Raw genomic sequence first — 23,297 nt, 5'->3', positions numbered from 1 at the left:
CCAGGGAAGCCCCAGAATCCATTTTAAAAGCATTAATCATATCGAATTACCCTCCTGCTCAAATCCCCCAGCGGCTTGTCGTCGCGGCCCTGCTGGTGCCCAGCATTGCTGCGTAAGATTTGGGAGCAACAGAAAAGATTTCTTAAATTTCCATTTGTGATCATTTAATCTTAAGCGTTGTCTTGAAAAAAGTAAAACCTGAATGTGGATTCTTTCTTAACTGAAGTATAATTTACGTGCAATGAAATGCATAGGTCTTTGTCAATAATGTGTGACAAATGTATATACCATTATTCAAATCAAAACTTTGGACATTTCTATCACCCTGGAAAGTGATCTCACGTCCCTTCCCAGTCAACCCTCCCACACGCAGAGGCAACCACTATTCCAGTTCTGGTCACCATAGATTAGCTTAGCTGTTCTTGAACTTCATGAGGTAGAGCCATACAGTAGGGAATCTTTGGTGTCTGGCTTCTTTCAGTCAGCATCACGTTCTTGAGTTTTCTCCTTGTTGTAGGTAAATCAGTTCGTTCCTTTGTATTGCTAAATAGTATTTCATTGAATGACCACATCACAGTTTGCTTAGTCATTCCTATTGAAGCACATTAGGTTTGTTTCCATTTGGGGACTATTATAAATAAAGCTCCTATGAATATTTTTGTACATGTCCTTTGTGGACATAGGCTTTCATTTCTCTTGGATAAATACTTATGGATGGCACACAAACACATAAAAAGATGTTCAACATCATCAGTCATTAGGAAATACAGATTAAAACTACAAGGATGTTATTAGAACTTCTAAAGTTTAAAAGCCTGACCATAGCAAGTGTTGGCAAGCATATGGGAGAACCAGAACACTCATATACTGCTGGTGGGAATGTTTTCTGTTTTGGTGATTTCTCTTCTTTTTCTTTATTCTGTTCTTTATTTTATTACATTTATTTTTCTTCCTTCTACTTCCTTTTCGTGTTCTTTCTTCTTTTTCCTTCTTGTAGTGGAAGCTTTGTTCATTGTCTTTTGACTTCCATTGTTTCTGATGAGAAATGAAACATCGTTCTTCTTTTATTTTTAATTAATTAATTCATTTGTTTTTGGCTGCACTGGGTCTTCGTTGCTGTGTGTGGGCTTCCTCTAGTTGCGGAGAGCAGGGGCTACTCTTCGTTGAGGTGCATGGACTTCTCTTTGCAGTGGCTTCTCCTGTTGCGGAGACAGGCTCTAGGCATGTGGGCTTCAGTAGTTGTGGCACACAACTTCCCAGACCAGGGCTTGAACCTGTGTCCCCTTCATTGGCAGGCAGATTCTTAACCACTGCACCACCAGGGAAGTCCCAACATCATTCTTCTTATTCTCTTGAAGGTGGTATACCTTTTTTCTTCTGGCTGCTTTCTACATTTTCTTGTTATATTTGGTTTTCAGTAGCTTGATGATAGTTTTCTTTGTGGTTTTCTTTGCTGGAGTTCCTTTTGCTTTGGTTCACATAACTTCTTGGATATTTGGTTGATGTCTTTCAGATTTTTTGTTTGTTTTGTTTTGTTGTGTTTGTTTTAATTTCTATTGGAGTACAGTTGATTTACAATGTTGTGTTACTTTCTGCTGTACAGCAAAGTGAATCAGGTATATTGAATACATACATCAACTCTTTTTTTAGATTCTTTTCCCATATAGGTCATTACAGAGTATTGAGTAGAGTTCCCTGTGTTACACAGTAGGTCCTTATTAATTATCTATTTTATATACAGTAGTGTGTATATGTCAATCCCAACCTCCCAATATATCCTTCCCTCTTTTCCTCCTGGTAACCATAAGATTGTTTTCTACATCTGTGACTCTATTTCTGTTTTGTAGATAAGTTCATTTGTGCCGGTTTTTTTAGATTCCACATATAAGTGATATCATACAATATTTGTCCTTCTCTGTCTGACTTACTTCACTCAGTATGACAATCTCTAGATCCATCCATGTTGCTTCAAATGGCATTATTCCCTTCTTTTATATGGCTAATATTCCATTGTATATATGTACCACATCTTCTTTAACCATTCTTCTGTCAATGGACATTTAAGTTGCTTCCATGTCCTGGCTATTGTAAATGGTGCTGCAATGAACATTGAGGTGCCTGTATCTTTTTGAATTACGGTTTTCTCCTCTGCCCAGGAGTGGAATTGTTGGATCATATGGTAGCTCTATTTTCAGTTGTTTAAGGAACCTCCATACTGTTCTCCATAATGGTTGTACCAGTTTACATTCCCACCAACAGTGTAGAAGGATTCCCTTTTCTCCACACCCTCTCCAACATTTATTTTTTGTAGATTTTTTGATGATGGCCATTCTGACCAGTGTGAGGTGGAACCTCACTATAGTTTTGATTTGCATTTCTCTAGTAATTAGTGATATTGAGCATCTTTTCATGTGCTTTTGGCCATCTGTCCGTCTTCTTTGGAGAAATGTCTATTTAGATCTTCTGCCCATTTTTTGATTGGGTTGTTTGTGGGGTTTTTTTTGATATTGAACTGCATGAGCTGTTTGTATATTTTGGAGATTAATCCCTTGTCAGTCCCTTCATTTGCAAATATCTTCTCCCATTCTGTGGGTTGTCTTTTCATTTTGTTTATGGTTTCTTTGCTGTACAAAAGCTTTTAAGTTTAATTAGGTCCCATTTGTTTATTTTTGTTTTTGTTTTCATCACTCTAGGAGGTGGATCATAAAAGATCTTGCTTCGATTTATGTCAGAGAGTGTTCTGCCTATGTTTTCCTCCAAGAGTTATATAGTATCTGCCCTTACATTTAGGTCTTTAATCCATTTTGAGTTTATTTTTGTGTATGGTGTTAGGGAGTGTTCTAATTTCATTCTTTAACATGTAGCTGTCCAGTTTTCCCAGCACCACTTATTGAAGAGACTGTCTTTTCTCCCTTGAATACTCTTACCTCCCATGTCATGGATTGAGTCAGTTTTTTAAATTTTAGCCAATATCTTTTGAAATATTCCTTTTGCCCTATCCTTTCTCTCCTCTCCTAAAACTCCAATTACATGTATGTTAGTCCTATTCAGATTATCCCCCAGCTCTCTGGTGATCTGTTCAGTCTTTTTTCACTATTTTTCTTCTCTGTGCTTCAGTCATTTTTATTATTGACTTATCTAGGAATTTGCTGATCTCATTATCTGCTGTGTCCAGTCAGCTTATTCTTATTAAAGTCCAGCTAGTAAATCCTTTAATTCATATATTGTATATTCAGTTCTATTAAAGGCTTGTTCTTCTCTGAATTTGGTTCACTTAGACATATATTCCGTCATTACTGTCACACGACTTTAAGAAAGATATGAATTTTAGTCCTTCTGGGTTTTTTTGTTGTTATAATGGGGACAACAATCTTTTGGAAATTTCTCTGTCCTATACAGAAGTATAATTCTGTCTGAAATTTAAGATGCCCTATTTTTAAAAATATTTTCCATATTACTGGAAAATTGTAAGAACAATACAAAGAACTCTCATATATACTTCACAAAAGACTCCATTCAACTTTTGCCGGCTGTCCTAACAACATCCTTTTTAGTAAGAGAATTCACACCAGATCACCCATTACATTTAGCTGTTATCTGTCTTCAGCCTGCTTCAATTCAGAACAGTTCTTCAATCCTTCCTGACCTTCATATCCTTAACATTTTTTAAAATTATAGGCCAGTCATTTTAATAGTGTCTCTCAATTTGGGTTTTTCTAATGTTTCCTTGTGACTTGAGGTTATGAAATTTTGGCAAGAATATAAGTGAAGTTATGATGAGCACTTCTCCTGCATCCCAGCAATTAAGAATTGATGTCAACTTCTCGCATCACTGGTGAGGTTAACTTCGATCACTTGAATAAGGTGATATCTGCCAGCTTTCTCCACTGTAAAGTTGCTCAGTTTTCCTTTAAAACTAATAAATGTTTTCTGATGAGCTATTTTGAAACTATGTAAATATCCTGTTATTCTTCTTTCACCCACTAGTTTTAGCATTTATTGATTTTTTTTGGTTTGAAATAATTAGTACTATCATTGCCAAATGAAAATTTTCTAATTCCTTGATTTCTTCTACTTTTATTAATTGAAATTCTACTGTAATTCTACTGTAATCCACTGGAAGAATTTTCTGTTTCCCCATTTATTTGCTCACTTTTTAAAAATCAGTCTGGATTTGTAGATTTCTGTTTATTCAGTGGGATATTATCTGCTGCTGTCATTATTTCTTTTCATGCCCAAAATATCCCAGATTTGGCCAGTGGGAGCTTCTTCAAACTAGCTTTTGTGTCTTTTGATATGTCCCGTCTTTTGATATGTAAGAAAGTTTTTCATTACTTTCTGGCACAACAAGATATTCTGGGCTCTTCTTATACTTTCCCTGCCCCTTCTCTGGAATAAGCCATTTCTTCAAAGAGCTTTGGTTCCCATTAGTGGTGAATTGCATTTAGAAATCAAAACTGAGAGTAAAATGTGCTCCTTGCCACTGGAGTTTTGCTGCTCCTGGACCCTCTCAGAAAAGAGATACAGGAAATACACACACACACACACACACACACACACACACACACACACACATATATATATATACAGGGCTCATTCTATAGGGTTCCTGCTAGCTTCCCTCTTTTCATATTTATAACTCTCTTCTTCAGTGAGAAACCTGGCTCCCATTATCCTCAAGGTATTCATCCATTACTAGGTCCCTCTGTATATAAAATAATGTCCTGACCCCACCTTCCTCTGTGGGTCCTAATTCCACCTTGCCACTGCCCAGTGCAGCTGCCTATGAGAACCAACTTGGCCATCATCCTTTGGTCCCCTTCCTTGTGGTGCCCCACCCCCGCCACCTGGCCACCACTATACTCTGCTGCCTACCTCTTAACTATGAATTTTTGAAGTTAAAATATCATTAGAATTTTCTCTCCTTCAGTTAAAAAAGCAAAAGTCATTCTGACATGTTTAGAGTTGAGATGATAAGTATGCTAGTTGTCACAAATCAAAAATAATTTTGTTTTGGCTAATAAGACCTGCTTAGAAGGACATTTTGATTTTTAATATTGTTCCATTTTGCCACTGTAAATAAGGTTGAGCCAACACCTATTACAGAGTGACTTCTGCCCAGGCTTTAGGTAGAAATATGTCAGTGAGAGTAAAGCCCTCACTCTGATGCTGCTGCCTCCGGAGAGCAGGACCAATCGAAAGCAGGTTTGCTTTGGTCAGTATAAACTAGAGATCAGATGACATTAAAGGTCGGAGACCCACACGGTGCCTAAAGGCATTGTTTATTCAGAAGATACTTCAAACTCAACTCAATCTTTTTATTTCTTTTATCACAAGTGGTCCAAAAGTGGCCAGTCACTCTCCTTGTATTTGTCACCAGCCACATCTGTATACTGAGAAAAATACTGCTCCTGAGAGGACCTGCTCTGAGCTTTGAGGTGGCAGATAGGGATATAGGTTATTGGGGACAACTGTGTCTTTTTCTTTTTTTCCACTGCACCCCATTCAAAAATTAAAGACTTCTCTTTAATTTTTAACTTTCTGGTGATGGAAGGGCTTAAGTTTGCTTTAAACATGCAGGCGGACTCAGGAAAATTACAATAGGCTATCTGGCAATGACCCCAGCCTTTCCTGAGTCTCTTCTGTGGCACAGCAGTTCTCAGCCACTTTCCAAAGAGCTAGCTAGTGCTGTGTTGAATGTCATACCCCTGTATTTACTTCAGTTTTTTTAAATTGTTATGTAATAGTTTTTAAAGTCATAATCTAAATTCTGCCTCTGGCAATGGGCAGAGAAATATATTTATAAATTCTTTTAAGCTTTGATGTGCTGGTAAGAATGTAAGGAATACTTACAGGTTAAAAAAGCAACTGAAATCAGAAACCTAGAGAGGTCATGTAGCTATGAAGCTGGCTTTACCTGGAGGGCTTTTGCCAAACTGGGTGAACCTTAGCTTTGGTTTGCACACCCAACATAATTCAGGGCAGCAAGGACAAATCCCAGGGTCCTTCCAAGGTGGACATATTTGGAAAAATTTCCCCCTTCCCATTATAAACCTGAAACTCCAAAGCATTACATCCACAGTGGAGGGTTAAACAAGAAAGAAACACACCCTGTCCCAAACAAGTGCAAGGAAATGTGCTTGTCTCAAATCTTGGCACAAAATTAGAGAGCAGAGAGGGAAAATATCCCATGATAACATATAACCATATGCTGATCTCCACAAGAAATTATAGCTCAGATGCAAACTACCTAGGTCGTCTGTAAAATCTCAAACATAAAATTGAGTTTAACCCGGAATGATGGAGTCCTTGAATGCCTGGCACAATGAAGATGAGCCCATCTTCAAACTGTGCATCCTGAATTTTCACAGATCGACTTCCGGGAAATGTGAGCTCATTCTTTTAAAAAAAAATCTTAAAACACCATGGGGGGAAGCACCATGTAACAACCAGCATAAAGAGCAAAGTGACACAGAAAATAAAATATGTATGTTTAATATTTTTTGAAGATTGGAATATGGTTGAAAATCAAGAGATTCTATAGATGACCATTCATCTTCATGAAGAACTAAATAGAACTTCTAGAAATAAAAATTCAAAGTTAAACACTCAATGGGAGAATGTAAGAGTAGACTAGAAAAAGCCAAAGAGGGAATTCAGGAGCTAGAAGATGAATTTGAAAAAATTACACAGAATGCAGCACAGAGAAACCAAATATGGGAAAGGTGAAAGAGATAAGAGATATTGAGATAGAATGAGAACTTGTAACACGTGTCTAATCAGAATGCCTGAAAAAGGAGAGAAATAATGGAGCAGAGACAGTATCTAAAGGAAGATGGCTGCGAGTTCCACAAATTGATGAAAGACATGAATCCTCACTTCCAGGAAACCCAATGAATTATAGGCAGAACAAAAGCAAAGAAATATGCATACTTACATCATAGAGAAACTGCAGAAAACCAAAGGAAAGGTCTTAAAATGATCCAAAGAGAAAAGATGGATTACCTACAAAAGAATGAAAAGGCTGTCAGCTGACATCTCAACAACAGTGGAAGCCAAGAAGCAGGGGAATAAAATGTTCATTGAGTTGAGAGGAAAAATCTGTGAACATAGAATTAATTACACAGCATAAATGACTCTTTAAAACAAGGATAAAATGGATATTTTAGACAAACATAACTAAGAAAATTTGAGGAATAAAAATAGAATTAATATATACTATTATATATTTAGGTCAGGAAAGGAATGATTGTAGTTCATATGCTCTTCATGTGGAGGGTAAAGTTATTGGTTAACTTCAGACTTGGGTTAATTTATACATTTTTTAATTTATGGAGTAAAGAGTAGAAGAATAAAAAGAGTATGTTCAATTTTTATGACTAGAAGAAAAAGAATGAAAGGTGAAGTATTCAATCCAAAATAAAGAAACAAAAGAGAGAAAGAGGACAATGGGAAAAGGCAATCAACAACCTAAATAGACTATATAAATGAATGATGACGTGTGTGTACAATGGGCAACATAAGTGAAAACGAATTACAGGTATATGCAACGATGTGGATGAAACAAAACATAGTGCAAGAGCAAAGAGGTAACTTCTCAGGTAAATAAATACAATGTGATTCATTTCTGTAAAGTTCAGAAACATGTAAAAAAAAAAAGCAGTATATTGCATAGAAATGCAAAGATGAGATCAAACTACAAAGAAAAGCAAAATAATAATAAACAAAAAAAATCCAGATAATGTTTACCTCTGAGTGGAAATGAGGGTATAGTATCGGAGGAACTCAAAACTAATGAAACTGTTCTTTTTCTTTAAATGGGTAGGTGAGTACATAGTTGTTCATCGTGTTGCAATGCTTATGCTGTCCACAAAGTGTGTAACTGTTCTTTTATATCCACTCATTATTTAATAAGAATAACTTAAACATGTACAGCTACTTGAATTTGACTTTTATGTGGTGTGAAATAGGGTTCTGATGTTATTTTATTCCAGGTGGATAGCTAGGTACCCCAACATCATTTATCAAATGACTATCATGTACCCCATGCAGTAGCCACTCTTGTCATACGTCGACTTTTCAGATACACAGGGATTTATTTCTGGATCCCCTCTTCTATTTTATTGTCACAACTACAGTCATTGATCTGTCTATTCCTCACTCGTTATCATATTGATTTGATCATAACAGCTTTCTGGTTTGATGTTCTGATATCTGGAAAGGCACATCCCCCTTCATTATTCTTTTTCTTATTTTTCTTGGTTATCTGGGACCAATATAGTCTTATCTTTTATAGTCTTATCATTATTATGAGTGGACTCTTTTCCCTTTCTCGTTTCTAATTATTTTGCTAGTGAAGAAAAGAATGGTTAATTTTGGCATATTTATCATCTGTCTAACCACCTCATAATAATTCTCTTAAAATTTTCATATCTTTGCACTAGAGCCCCTTAGTTTTCTAAGTATATAGATATACAATCAGCAAAAAGAGATAATTGTTAGTTGTCTTTTCCAAATTTTTACTAATATTTCATTTTCTTGTCTTACTACACTCCCTTTATGAATAAAAATGGTGATGACAAGTATCCCTGTCTGGCTACTGATTTTTGTTTGTTTTTGTTTTTGTTTTTTTCTGCGGTACGCGGGCCTCTCACTGTTGTGGCCTCTCCCGTTGCAGAGCACAGGCTCCGGACGCGCAGGCTCAGCGGCCATGGCTCACGGGCCCAGCCGCTCCGCGGCATGTGGGATCCTCCCGGACCGGGGCACAAACCCGTGTCCCCTGCATCGGCAGGCGGACTCTCAACCACTGTGCTACCAGAGAAGCCTGGCTCCTGATTTTTAATTGAAACAGTGGTTGGTCATTTAAAAGGACGTATTTGGAAATTGTCCTCCGTGCTTTTTTTCCTTAAAGTTTTTATTTAGAATGACTACTGTATTTTAGAGTTTTCTTTTCTATTTTTGCTCTGGGCTTTGAGATATGTACTCTACTTGATCTTGGAGGCCACTAATTTGAGTCCCAATACTGACTATTCTCTTTTTAAATTCCTCTGATTTTCTTTTTGGTTCAAAAATCACAACTCTCTTGAAAACCACCTCTGTGCTGTAGTCACTTCTCCTGGAGTTTTGATAGTTTGTTGTCTCTGTTGAAGTTGTTATCCAGCTCCAGCAGCTCTGATTCTGGTTGTTCCTCCTCCCCCTGGAGGCTGGACCCCCTAGTGTCCGTGGTTATGGTCCACTGCCTGCTCCCTGGAGCTCAAGTTCAGACGCTGAAGGACTCTAATGCAGTAGTGGTCTCCCAGATGGGCCCTGATAGGGGGCGGCTGGTCCTGAGGGCCTTTATGTGGGAGTAGACAGGTTGTCGAGCCCCTGCGGAGACACCTGGAAGAAGCCTCCTGCTCTCTGGTCAGCATGTGCTCTCCTGGTCCTGGGGGGAGACCCATTCAGCCAGGATAGCCAGCCTCCCTGAGCCCTTAGGCCCACCTGCCAGAGGCCTCAGCAGCCACTTGGTTCAGGCAAACCAGAGGAGAAATGGAATTACCTATTTGATACTATTACTAAGCTTTATTTTGATATTATCCAGCAAATATTTTTATGGCTGCTAATCCCAATGAGAGAAAAGGGCCGATCTTTGAGAGGAGAAACTGATACCCTTCTGATTGAAAGTACTAAATTTTTCTGTGCTAATATTAGATATTTTCATTGTGCTTCATTTTTTTAAAAGAATGGTCAAGAAGTACATATTATTCTCTCTGTTTATACTATACATCACAAAGACCAGTGATCTACCAAGATAATGCGTTGAGCTGGGGGCAGCACTTGTACGGCAGGTAAAGGGCCCTGGAAGGATTTAGCATCCCCTCTGCGGTCATAGGTCTAAAGTGTTGGGGAACATCCTGGTGGCTCACGCTGAGCGTCTTTACAATAATCCTTGAAATAATTAGAGGCAGTCCGAGGTGTCATGGCCTTGAATCATTAGTTGATGGAGAAGCAGGAACAAACCCACGTAATGAGGCATCAGGGAGAGAGTGAAGACCCACTGAGAGCAGCAGCAACTGGCCCTCTCAGCTGGAAGACACAGGGAGCCCCGAGGAGCTAGAGAAAGTGACAAGGGAGCTCAGTACAGGAGGAAAAATGAGGGCCCTGGTGACAGAGAATAAGACAGATGCGAACTGGAGAGGAACAGGAACTTGGGGATAGGAGTATATTTGGAGGAAGTACTCTAAAACAAAACCATTTTGTAAAAGAAACTCTCCCAAGGGCAAAAATCCTATTGTGCCTCACATTTTTATGCAGCTTTTCCTCCCAAGTTCGTCTCTGAAATAACCCTTCAGAGGCCAGTTGAAGTCACTTGATAGGGCAAATAGAGGCAAAAAGAAAAAGGAGGGATTATTGTAGTTTTATTACAGCCAAAAGATGTGCAAGTTAGAACACAGGCTTTTATAGACACCCTAAATTCAGTCTCAAGGAATTTCTAGACACTGCCTCATGTTACCGATAAGGAAACTGCGGCTCGGGTGTGAAAGAGACTTGCTTTGGTAGAACCCAGACAGAACCCAGGTCTCTAGTCTCCCACCCAAATGCTGTCCACAGCCTCCACTCCTTCTATTCCTCATGGTGTCGCCATGTCTGTCTCTTTGGAACCATTGATTTCTGATTACTCAGATCTCTAGCAAGCCGTCTTGGGTCTCTGTAGTGTCCTAATCAGATTCTGTCTTTCACCTGGCGTTTTCCGCAGCCCACTCTGTGCCAGGCCCTGTGCCGAGCTCTGAACAGCAGAAGTAGAACCTGATCTTTGCCCTGAAGCCACAGGGACTACCGCATGCCCGCCCTGGAGCTCTGGGTGACTGTGAAGTCCGGCTGCGGAGGCCCTGCCCCAGGGCCTGCTCTTCTGTCAGGGGAGCCACAGGAGCAGGGGGTGAGAAGTGCTGAGCGCTGGCAAACAGCTAGAAAAAGCTCCAGGCCAGCAGTCTTGGAGCCCGTTTTAAGTGGAGTATGCCTGTGGGAGGCCCCAGGGAGAACGCTCTTAGAAATCGTGAGTCAGGTAGCTTTACTATCATCATACAATATACAGCCCTGGTGCACAGGGCTCCCAGAGGGGAGAGATACACCAGGACTGAGTGAGGTAAGTGGGCCTGTGACGTTCACAGGACCAGGGCCCGTGCCATGGCTACCTTTGAAACTGAGCTCTGGGCTCGCCTGGCAGGGACCCTGAGGTGTGGAGTAGAGCCTGCTGCGTTTGGGCTTCAGGCCAGTGCTGTTCACTGTGCCCTAAGAATGTGTGATTTCAGACTCCCTCAGAAGCTGGGCAGACTTTACTTGGGTCAAGCAAACTCCCAATGTAAGGGAAACTGCAAGGGAAGCATTTCTTCGAGATATTATGAAGCATGCTATTGTGAGTCTGCCTTTTTTTTTTTTTTTTGTGAGTCTGCCTTTTAAAACCAGGCAATACTTTCAATATAAATATGCTTCCCTTTTCATTAAGGCAGGCCTCCTGAAGACTGTAACCAGCCCACACTTGTATACACTTATATCAGTAAACCCAAATGGCTTTATTTTTCAGTCTTATTTATTCAACCTGTCAGTAATTCCAAATGTCTGAATTGAGCACTTACTATGTGCCAAGCCCTTCGCATGAATCAGCTCATTTAATCCTCAAAAAAAAAAAATCCTGTGAAGGGCAAACCATTGTTATCCTCATTTTTAAATTAGAGGGAAAAGAGGGTGGGGAACTTGACTGGAATCACACAGCTAACAAGGCCAGGAGCCCAGGGCTGGGTCAATGTGAGGTTTAACCACGGGTTGCTTGAAACCCAGATGCGGTTCAGGGTTCACGTGAGCACTAAGATGGGTTCACTCGCACCCGACCGGCTCCAGCTTGTTCTCACCCTCCCACACCAGGTGCCTTTCAGCACGTGAGAGTTCAGCAGAGCTGAGCTCAGTGGTTTGGGGTCTCATTTCCTCCCTCTGGGGTCTTTTGTGAGGCTGGGGGCTCCAGAAGAAGGAGCTGCCCCAGGTAGGAGGCAAGGGTGAAAGTCCTGGCAGCCGACTCAGATGACATCTTAGGCACTTTCTGGCATTGGGAAAATTATCCAGCGCTTGAGAATAAGGACAAGGGAGGGTGGCAAGTTCTGCCCGTGTCATATGGGAACATGTTTTAGCAGTATAAAAACGATATACTGATCCATGCTACAGAGTTGTACTTTTGTTCAACTCACTATTTTGTGTTAATTAAAGGCCCAGACTATGCAGTTACATGTTAACTTACAGATTTGTTTCCAGTAAAGATGCAAACTATTTCTTTCTGGTGGAAAAAATAACCCCCAGACAGTATGGTGTTCTTGCCCTGTAGGTCATTACCTGGCGGTGTGACTCTCCTGGCTATCTCATCCTACCTTCTCTCTCCAATACCTGTATACCTCCTCCAACTCTCCTTTGAACCAGCTGCACCCTCCTGCAGGTCCCTCATTACTGAGTTGAGTATATCTTTAACACTTGCTTATTTTTTATTCTCATCAGAGTCCTGTTTTCAAGTTTTTGGAAAGTATACTTTGGCACTTATGTTCTTCATCCCTGACTGGAAGTAACTGTCTTCAGAAGCCCTGCCCAGGGACCTTGGACAGTGTGTAGCATCCTAGTCTGTGTTTTGGCTTGATGCAGAATTGGTTAGAATCAAATTCCTCAGGCAGAACTGAGAGCCCGCTGAGGGTTAAAGGTCCTCCTTCCTCTGTCCGTGTGCCAGGCATTTCTGGCTTTGACTTAGTGGTGTGTTTTGAAGCCAATTTGTCAGACCTTAATTTAGTATCTGTGAGCCATACACGGAACAGGTTAAGTTACCTTCCAGTGATGGGTAACCATATGGTGCTGTTAAGCTTTGGGAGCTGGAAAATTGGTCACGTGTTTCCGAGCTGGTCAAACTTCCACACAGTGCTCTCAGCTTAGGCTGTGCTGTGTGGTCACTGAGAGAACATCACGTCTGCCCACTAGTCACCTGAACAATTTCAGGGGAAAAGCCCAGAGGAGGGGAGCAGGGGGCCACTGGAGCTGAAAGACATCATAACGGAGGGAGGGGGTCGCGGACCCGGTGTCCGTGCTTGAGGAGTGGGTTTGGGATTCGATGTTCGAAGATCCAAGCAGCGCTTCCTCCTGTGACTCTGTAAACCTCCAGCCCTCAGAGAATTTGCTAAATTGGCCTCCTAGCTGCATAATCAGCCGCAGAAAGCCTACCGGCCAGGGCTGCGGACATTTGTATGTGTCCTGATGTTGGAGAAGCTCAGACTATGGACATCTGAACCCTCCTGGCCTGAGTTCCTTGAGGCAGGGATCGTATTCCTGACTGAGCAGATTATCCCAAGTCCGAGGGATTTGAGGTGAGACTCATTCACATCTAGGCTGTACCACCTACAACCTGCTTGCTGTCTGACCATAGGCATGTCACTGCTTAACTTGTATTTCCCAGTCTGTAAAATGGGCACATATACAAATACATTCAGAGTGAGGCCTGTGTGTCTACTTCACAGGGCTGTTACGAGGATGAAATGAGGATTAGATGAGCTCATGTAAGTGTTAGGCATGGTGCCTGGCCATTGGCACGCCTCAGTAAACAGGAGTTTACCGTTTACTCCGTAACTAGGAGTTACTTTAAGCAACAGCCCCTGGGCTGGGTACTACTGGAAATGCACATCTCCCTGGGAGGAATTGCAGATTCTCTTTCCAACCCTTGAGCGTGAATGAGACTTTGCAGGGCAGAGGTGGACCCAGGGCAGCCGCAGTACTCAGGTCACCCAGAGAATATGGAGGTTGCCACCAAGGGGGCCAGTGCTGAGAGACCAGGAGAGCTTTTCTCGTCCCCACCAGCAGCCTGTGAGGTGCTAAGAGCCTTGTGGCCTGTGAGGGTGTTTGAGGACGGACCCTTTCAGCCAGGCGTGGAGCTAGGAGTGCTGAACGCCAGGAGATGGGGCCTCCCTCCAACATTCAGTTCCCAAGAGCTGACTGCAGGCTTCCAGGGAACCAGAGTCGCCCCACTTCCCCGGGGGTACAGCTGGGCAATGCGGCAAATTTGACTCTACAGACTGGTTCTGCCCCAGTGAGGTCTGCCTGGGAGCAATCCAGGCCTCTCCCTGTGCCGCCCCCTTGCTCTGTACACAGGGCTCCGGGCCCCCAGGCTGCTGTTCTCTCCCCGGCCCGGGGCTCTGCCCCCTGACTTTCAGGTCTCAGGTCAAATCTCACGTTCTCAAGGCAGAAGACCTAAATAGACATTTCTCCAAAGAAGATATACAGATTGCCAACAAACACATGAAAGGATGCTCAACATCACTAATCAATAGAGAAATGCAAATCAAAACTACAATGAGCTATCACCTCACACCAGTCAGAATGGCCATCATCAAAAAATCTACAAACAATAAATGCTGGAGAGGGTGTGGAGAAAAGGGAACCCTCTTGCACTGTTGGTGGAGATGTAAATTGATACAGCCACTATGGAGAACAGTATGGAGGTTCCTTAAAAAACTAAAAATAGAACTACCATACGACCCAGCAATCCCACTACTGTGCATATACCCAGAGAAAACCATAATTCAAAAAAGTCATGTACCGCAATGTTCATTGCAGCTCTATTTACAATAGCCAGGATATGGAAGCAACCTAAGTGTCCATCAACAGATGAATGGATAAAGAAGATGTGGCACATATATACAATGGAATATTACTCAGCCATGAAAAGAAATGAAATTGAGTTATTTGTAGTGAGGTGGATGGACCTAGAGACTGTCATACAGAGTGAAGTAAGTCAGAAAGAGAAAGACAAATACCGTATGTTAACACATATATATGGAATCTAAAAAAAAAAAAAATGGTTCTGAAGAACCTAGGGGCAGGAGAGGAATAAAGATGCAGACATAGAGAATGGACTTGAGGACATGGGGAGGGGGAAGGGTAAGCTGGGACGAAGTGAGAGAGTAGCATGGACATATATACACTACCAAATGTAAAATAGATAGCTGGTGGGAAGCAGCCACATGGCACAGGGAGATCAGCTCGGTGCTTTGTGTCCACCTAGAGGGGTGGGATAGGAAGGGTGGGAGGGAGACACAAGGGGGAGGGGATATGGGGATATATGTGTATTTATAACTGATTCACTTTGTTATAAAGCAGAAACTAACACACCATTGTAAAGCAATTATACTCCAGTAAAGATGTTAAGAAATATAAATAAATAAATAAAGTAAAATGAAAGCCCCCCCCCCCAAAAAAAAGAAGGTTTCCCTGACCTCAGATGAAAGTCGGCCCACCACAGCGCCCTACTTAGCTCCTTCCTGGCCTTTTCCCCAACCCACATTTGTCTTGTGTGTGTGTTTGCCTGTTCACGCTCTCGTGTGTCTTCCTGCACTGTACTGTCAGTGCCCTGAGGACAGTGTCCCAGTCTGCCTTGTGTCCCCAGCACCTAGAATAGGCTCTGGCCCATGGGAGGTGCTCCGTAAGTATTTGTTGGATGAATAGGTGGTTGGAGGGCTGGCCGGCAGGCACTCCTGAAGCACCCTGTTGTTACCACCCACCGCATCTGGTGTGTAGAAACTGCACTGGCTGCAGACCTGGGTCTCTGCCTGGCTCTCGCATAAACCCAAATTCTGCAGCCACTTCCAAGGCACTTGTATGGTCTCTGCTAAACAGAGTCAAAGTTTACCAGACGCTCTGTCTCCAGACCCCCTTGGGCATGTCTGGGGCTATGAGGTAGGGACACGTACTGGGATCATCGCCTTCAGCCCCTGCCTGATACAGCCCACACAGCTACACCTCTGTACACACACCACTCTTCGCTCTAGGTCTTTAAAGAACCTGACCATGACACAGGAGATGGGCTGCAGCTCCCCGGCGGACCCATATCAATGCACAGAGAATAAAGCCTATAATCTGTGTGTAAGGGGCTATGTCTGCTGACAGGTGGGCCCCTCATTCCTGGACAAATACCTTCTGTCTGCAGCAGCTGGAGACCACTGCGATGCCAGACAGGGGTTCACGGCAGGCAGCAGTGAGACCATCAGAGTGCAGGGCGGCCGGTACTTGGGGCTGCACCTGTCGCCTCTCGTCTTCTGCGTCCACGTCCCGCTCTTCTTGGCCTCGGGCCCTGCAGAGTGTGCAGCCACCGTAGAGCCAAGCCATCGCCTCACTGTGGCTTTGTGGAGGGGTGGGGCGAGGTAGTGGGCGTCTCAGCCCCAGCCCTTTGCTGGGACACTGAGGCCGGCCGGAGGGGGCCTAGGCAGCACCGCCCACAGAGACCTAGAATGACCTCCGCAGGCTGGGAAAGGGGAGGGGCTCCCCTCAGTAGGCAAGGACAAGTTCTCAGGTGAAATGCTGCCCTGGGCAAACATGCCCGAAGTGGAATTAGCATCCCAAAGAGGAACTCGAAGGGGTTTCCCCTTGTGTGCCACTCAGGGCATGATCCCTGAGAGGGGAGAGCTCACTGGTTTACTCTGTGTGAAGAACCAGTTTCAGAGACTGAGTCAGAGTTTGGGGGCAAAATAACTGAACTGTCTGTGCTCTGTGCTGTGGTCAGAGGTGAGAAACCAAGGAAGGAGCTTCCTGCTCTGGGCGAAGGAGGAAGGCTTCTCCCTCTGATCCCTCCCCTGGGGTCGGGCGGGCTTGACTCCACCACGGCTAACCTCCACCACCTGCAGATCCCTGGTCTGTGGCGGTCAAATTGAGAATCCTTATTTGAATTGCAGAGGGAGGCTGTAGCACCGACTGGTACAAATGGACTTGTTTCTTCTGCCACCATCACTTTCATGTAACAATTCCCATGTCTGACCATGTCAGGTACATTTAATTAGTGTTGAAAAGCAGCTTATTTGGTGAGATGATCAGTTTCTAACCCGGGTAAATGACTTTCTTTATGACTATAAATTAAGCACATTATATCTTTTTCAGGCATCATGGTCGTCCTCATAAATACTGTAGGCAGTTGCTGGCAGTCTCACTTGGTTACCTTTCCCATTACTGTTTTATCATCGTCCTGGTAGGAGGGGGGAATTCATTCTGTTTTCATAACAAGGAGGAAGTGGTGACAAGGGCCTCATTTAATGAAACCACGCTTGGCTGGCGTCCTCAGAGGCCGGGGTCGGGACCCCAGGCCACCCCCATGCACGGCATTCTCCGCTTGTTCAGGGGGCCTACTGGCCACAGACTGGGAAGGGCAGGTGCAGGGCTTTCAAGGTACTTTTGTCTTAATTGCAAATAATTAGGAATCAAATATTTGCCAACAGCCCATTTCCATGTCAGAGAGAACCTGAGTGTTCTTGGCCACTTCAATGAGCACAGGTTGGCACAACTGTTTTCTTAACACTGACCCCTCAGAGCACAGCGTGGGGGAGGCGCTCGGAGCCACACCTGCAGGATGATCAAACCTGGGCGTCGGAAGCGCCACGTGCAGCGCTGGTCCTCAGAGGTGTTGGGTGCAGCCTGGGCATGTGGGCATCTCAGAGGGGATAGGATCAGGTAGAGAGGATTCTCCCCACCCCCGTCCACAGCTCACTGGCCTTCCTTTGATGCCTGCCCTGGATTAGGTGGTCTCTGAAGGGCCTCGCTGCACTGCCACTCCTGTTTCTAGTCCCCTTTACCCCAGAGGAGGCCCACCTCTACGGACAGTTGCCTCCCCTTCATGCCTCTATCCCTCCAGCCCCCCACGTGGAGGCGGCAAGGGAGGCACACCCCTGAACAGTCACTACATGCGGGGGCCCTTTCCACCTTCCCATCCCAGCTTCTAGCCTGGGGGTTAAGCACCGAAACAGTTAGGGAGAACAGCTTTGAAAACTATTGTGTTTCTTAAATTCTGAGTGAGGGGCAGGCTCAAGAAAACAAAGGCCCTGCACCCGTGGGGCGTCCTGAGGCCAGAGAGTGGGGCAGACCCTCTCAGGGTCAGGGGGTTCAGAGAGGGGCCCTCGGACTGGAGGTGGCAGCAGGCACCTGGTGGAGGAAGTGGACCCCAAGGGTGCATTGGAGCTGATGTACCAGAGAGAGCCCAGTCTGGGCAGGTAGCACAGCCGGGGCAAAAGCACCAAAGCAGGAACTGAAAGACCAGAGGCTCGGAAGGTTGGGCTTTGTTTCTTCAAAATGGGGTGGCTAGTGGGTATCCTTCTCATCCCACAGGGCAGTTTATTAAAATAGTGATACAGTGGCAGTACTTTGTGGGAAAGAACAAAGGCTGATATTTTTAGAGCTGGTTAGTTTCTTCCACTAGCCTCTGGTGCTCTCCAGGATAACCCATTTTCCAATAACCCAGGAGAATCATACTAATCAAACACACTCCGTGGCAAAGCAGCCATAAGCACCCTGGGTGAAGGGCCTCCGGCCCAGAGCCTCCCACTGCCGAGTGCCTTGGCTCCCCGCCGCCTGTCAGCCTTGACAGGAGGGTGCACGCTGGGGCCGGTGAATGCCACCTAGCCTTCGCGGTGACGCGCCAACAGTTAGCCAGGTGGACAAAGGAGATTCCCACGCCCACTTACACTCTGCACTTTTATACTGCTCAGAGATATTTTGACCTTCTAGTTTATTATGATTCAAGAAAAAGTCAATATTTCTCAGCTTGCCAAGGCTGGAGGAATTTAAATGAGTTATTGAATCAAGCAGTTAATCTACCGATAACTGACTTTTTCTTTTCAAATCTATAATGATGAAAAACAGACTCAACCAAAAACAAGGTTTGTTTTTTTTCCTTAGGCATGTTAATCCCATGGGGTAGGACTTGAGGCTGAAAGTTCAGTCTTGACGGCCCAGGCCATTCTGTCTTGCCAATATTTTGAAGAAGATTTAATTAAAACTTGAAAGCAAAAACTTCTGTGGCCATAAAATCTGCATTCATGTTTTAATTATTTGCATCTTGATAGCCCTTTATAATTCTCAAGTTGCTATCTGTTGCCATTAATGCCACGTGGCAATCATCCAGTTTTCTGGACTCTTTGGAAGAGGGTCACGTTGGTGGTAGATGCTTATTTGGCCCTCCATGTAAGTGTACCTTTTCAGCAATAAGCCACTCTACCAGCTGTCCTGCTGCTTTGCTGTGTGAGCTCTAGACACCACGGCCTGAGCTCACTATGGGCATGTGTTGGGTGCAGGAGATACACCACAACATGGCAAGTGTGAGACCCGAAGGAACACAGCAGCTGCTGTTTCCATGGTCTCAGCCTTCTTGCCCGTGGCTGCAGGATTGTGCTAGAAAGGACTGAGCCGTGGACAGAGGCTGCTGGTGCCACCACTGCTGTTGTGTCCTAGAGAACTGTATTCTCCTCAGAGGAATAGGTCAACTTTTGGCCTCCCTGCCTTGGCTGCCCCCCGATCCTGAAACTTAAGAGTACCATTTTCGGGCTTCCCTGGTGGCGCAGTGGTTGAGAGTCCACCTGCCGATGCAGGGGACACGGGTTTGTGCCCCGGTCCGGGAGGATCCCGCGTGCCGCGGAGCGGTTGGGCGCAGGAGCCATGGCCGCTGAGCCTGCGCGTCCGGAGCCTGTGCTCCGCAACGGGAGAGGCCACAACAGTGAGAGGCCCGCGTACCGCAAAAAAAAAAAAAAAAAAAAAAAAGAAGAGTACCATTTTCTCCTTACTCCCTAGACCCCACCACGGCTCCCCAGTCCCTAACATATCAGACCAAAACGCCTCTGCTTGGCTGTCTGAGTCTATAAGGCAGAACCACGCCTTGCTACCCTTATCCCCCCACCCCACACCGTCTCCTCCCAGAGACAGGGAAGTGCTCTCTGCACTGTGGTTACGGGAGCCTTGGCTCAAGCCCTCTGTCCCTTGGAAAGCCCTCCTCCGCTCAGTCAGCAGGGTCCGTCGGTACCTTGCCAGCACCGTGTGGCCCTCTCTTTACTCCTCCCTTCCAGGATGGGCAGGGGTTGTGTCTGAGATGTTTGGCGAGAGCCAGCCAAAAAACCTGGGTTCTACACGGCAGGGCACTGCTTGTAGCACCCCCGCCAGAGGGGCAGGGGCTCCATGGGGCGCCCGAGCCCCCAGGCCTGAGCTTCACAGCCTCTGCTCACCACAGCCTGAAAGAGCCACACACCCCTGCGTGCTCACGGCTGACCTTCTGTGTTTGTGTGCCGGCAGGGCTTTCCGGCCACCGTGGGCTGCCGGCCTCCTGCAGGAAGAAGTTCTGCAGCCACGGGAGCAGGTGCGCGCTCAGCAGGGAGACGGGGGAGCCCGAGTGCCGGTGCCTGGAGGCCTGCAGTCCCAGCTACGTGCCCGTGTGTGGCTCTGACGGGAGGGTTTACGAAAACCACTGTGAGCTCCACCGTGCTGCCTGCCTGCTGGGGAAGAAGATTGCCATCGTCCACAGCAAGGACTGTTTCCTTAAAGGTAGGAAGACGGCTCCCTGCTTCTATGCTCGTAGGTTGTGTCATGGATTTGCTAATGCCTTTCTGACAAATGACCTGGGTGCTGCGTCTTACAGGTTAAATGTGTTTTTAAAAAAAGAGAAAGAGGAAAGAGTCTTAACAACATAGCAGCAGCATTATTTCAGAGATGCGTGTTCATTTGTGTCCACCTCCAGAGGCCCTTGCCCTTAGAGGAAGGCCCTGGGAGACCAGAAGCCAGGGAGGCCCACTAAGCCCTGGGCTGGTGCAGAGCATGTGTCCAGTAGGAACCAGGCTGAAAGGCACCGCCCAGGTCTCTTGCACAGGGTAGGCACTGCCCAGGTCTCTTGCGTAGGGTGGGCCCTGCCAGGTGGCGGCAGAGAGCACGTTGGCCCCTCCAGACAGTGTCTCGTGAATCAGGAGACCATGCTGTGTGTAGAATGTGGCCGGATGGACCCCGCGGTCCAGTGGTTCCCAGTATGGTGGGCACTCCAGCTCTGGCCTAGAGCGGTCACCTGGCCTGTCCAGAACACCTCTGAGTAAGATGAGGAAGGCCCTGCAAGGACTTCAGAAGGTGTCCGTGGAGTTGGGGCCAAAGGGTTCATGCCCTCTGCTGGGCTTGAGTGAGAGGGGCAGTGCCAGCTCCCAGTGGATGGTAAGAGCCTCAAGGGCAGAGCCCGTGGCTCTTGGGGCACGAATATAGTCTCAGCACGTGGCTCAGGGCCTTGCACCAAGACGTCAACAACTCACAGACGCTCAAGCGTATGAGAGCTAGACCGCAAATTCCCATGTTCACGTGGCCCCAATGAATGGTGCATGCCACAGCCTGTAGGAATATTGGTGATGCTGAACCCAAATGGCCGCACGTGAATAAATCAGACGATGTGAGACGGGAGAAGCAGCACTTGGGCAGGTGGGAACAGGCCCACTGGCCCGAGCCGGGGGACGCTGGAGGTGGGGAGCCCACGTGGGGCTGCATGAGGTCTGAGACGTGCTGTGGGGCAGGGCCGGGAGGGGAGGAGAAAGCCTGGATGGAGCCCCGCTGCAGAGTGCTGGTGACACTGACAGAAAAGGGCTTCTGTGTGGTCACAGCTGGGAGCCTGGGTGCCCAGAGGGAAGGGCAGAGCTGTGGTCTCACTTGCACAGGCGCCAGGACCATGTGGCAGGAGGATTCACAGTGGAGGAGTCCAGGTCTGTGGGCCTTCTGCACCCTGAGAAAGGGCAGCTTTCCCACCTCGTCCACGGGCCCTGGCAGTGGGGTCCTGGAGCAGGCGGGTCTCCAGAAAGCTGAGTTTATCTTGTGATGGGAAGTCTTGGACCCTTTCATGGCCATGCTTATGACACGAATGCTGACGTGCTTTAGAAATCGTGAGGCCCAATGTGGAATCAAGACGAAATGAGCCCAGGAAATATGTCCAAGGCCTGGAAGCCCTGCCCAGCCCAGGCCTGCCGATGCCTCAGCAGCCGTGAGCACTAAAACACTTGACCACTTGCTCCATCCAGCCTTATTGGCCATGTTGAATTTTATAGACTGATGTTCCATTCTCCGGTTTCCAGTATCCCCCAACTTGCATCTTTCTAAAGGTTTTTATTTCTGCATCAGAGTGTGCATAGCCTCCCTCACCATCGGTTATTCAAACAGCATTTCTTATGTCCCGTGAGGGAAAATCACCCACCACAAAACCTGCCACGGTGAGGGATGCTGGGGGAGAGCTGGAGAGCGTGCGGGAGGGGCAGGCAGATTAGGTCTTGCCTCTGCTTCGTGCTGATTGAATTTATTCACCAAATCCTTCTGATTCGTTGGGTTTTTCACCGATTTTGTGAATTCCCACCCACTTGAGTGGCAGACAGAGCCGCTCTGCAAAAGATCCCTTTTCGGTGGAAAGGGGTACCTACAAAGTCCCAGAGGGACCTGGGGTTGCAGCCCAGTTCTGTGACCTTGGGTGCATGACTCCGCCTCTCTGGGCCTTTTCCTCAGCTGTAAAAAGGGGCTGTTGGCAGTTCCCACCTGCTCCGTGGAGAAAAGTAAAGGAGATGCAGCACAGAGACCACTTAGCGTGGGCCGGGTGTGTTACACGTGTCGGGTATTAATGACACCTGTTGTCATCATTTATCTAATTCAGTGTGGCCTCAGGCCTGGAGCAGAGAGGTGCACAAGCTGTGAGGGGAATGCAGAGGCAGGAACAAGGGCTCTGACCAGCAGGTCTTTGGCCCGGATGGCTTGCTGGTAGATGGAGAGTGGGAGAGGAACGTGCTGAGAGTCAGGCCCTCAGGCTATCCTGGAGATGCCCACCTGGGGCTAGGGCTCCCCCGTCTGCAGCCCTGGCCCCATGGGTCTGGACCCCATGGAGAAGCCTTCACTGCCTCTGGTTCAGCATCAGCTCCAGTTCCTAGGCAGGAGGCCAGCCAGCCTCTCCTTCTCTAGCATTTCCATAGGGAATGCCCAGCAAGCAGTAGAGATCTGTTCACTGGTCCCAGGGCCTTGGAGGGCACGGAGGCAGCCAGGCCTAGGAGGGTGCTTTGGGAGCGCACTTCTTCACCTTCGCCAGAACCATGGCTCCAACGGGGAGCGGGGCGTAATGGATTGACAGAGGGCTGGGGGGCAGGCAGGATGAGATTCTTGGGAAAGAACCTGGTGGGTATAAAGGACAGCTTCCTTCAGTCCTCACCCCAAGATGGCAGCAGAGTATTTAATGCCATCTTGAGCTCCATTGATGATCCCAAATTTCCAGGGAGTTGTTGATCCAGGAAACTTAAAAACACCTTTTTCCCATGCAAACAAAAATTCTAAAATCATGATGTTTCACTGTCTTTTCCTTCCAGCTTTACAAAGAGAAGTTATGACTTTACTCTCTGGGGCTTTCTCTGCCCCCAGAAGTCACTATATTAGGACCGTCCTTATGGAGTTGGAGCGCCTAGAGCAAGGGGGATGGGGACGTGGTGGTGGGTTCCTAGGCG

The 23,297-nt window shown here is 46.0% G+C and overlaps 1 protein-coding gene across 2 annotated transcripts in view; it reads left to right on the top strand.

Annotated features, from left to right (window-relative positions):
* The window catches only part of FSTL4 (follistatin like 4), a 440,615-nt gene that overhangs the window by 178,436 nt on the left and 238,882 nt on the right, over window positions 1–23,297 (top strand). For both annotated transcript variants that reach the window (XM_073802526.1, XM_019924423.3), the window contains exon 4: window positions 20,095–20,343. In XM_073802526.1, the coding sequence (XP_073658627.1) occupies window positions 20,095–20,343 (249 nt within the window). The remainder of the gene's footprint in view (window positions 1–20,094; window positions 20,344–23,297) is intronic.

Source organism: Tursiops truncatus, chromosome 3 (assembly GCF_011762595.2).
Source record: "Tursiops truncatus isolate mTurTru1 chromosome 3, mTurTru1.mat.Y, whole genome shotgun sequence".
In the NCBI taxonomy this organism is placed as follows: domain Eukaryota; kingdom Metazoa; phylum Chordata; class Mammalia; order Artiodactyla; family Delphinidae; genus Tursiops; species Tursiops truncatus.
The sequence above is the reverse complement of the archived record's forward strand: the minus strand, read 5'-3'. Positions and strand labels throughout refer to the sequence as shown.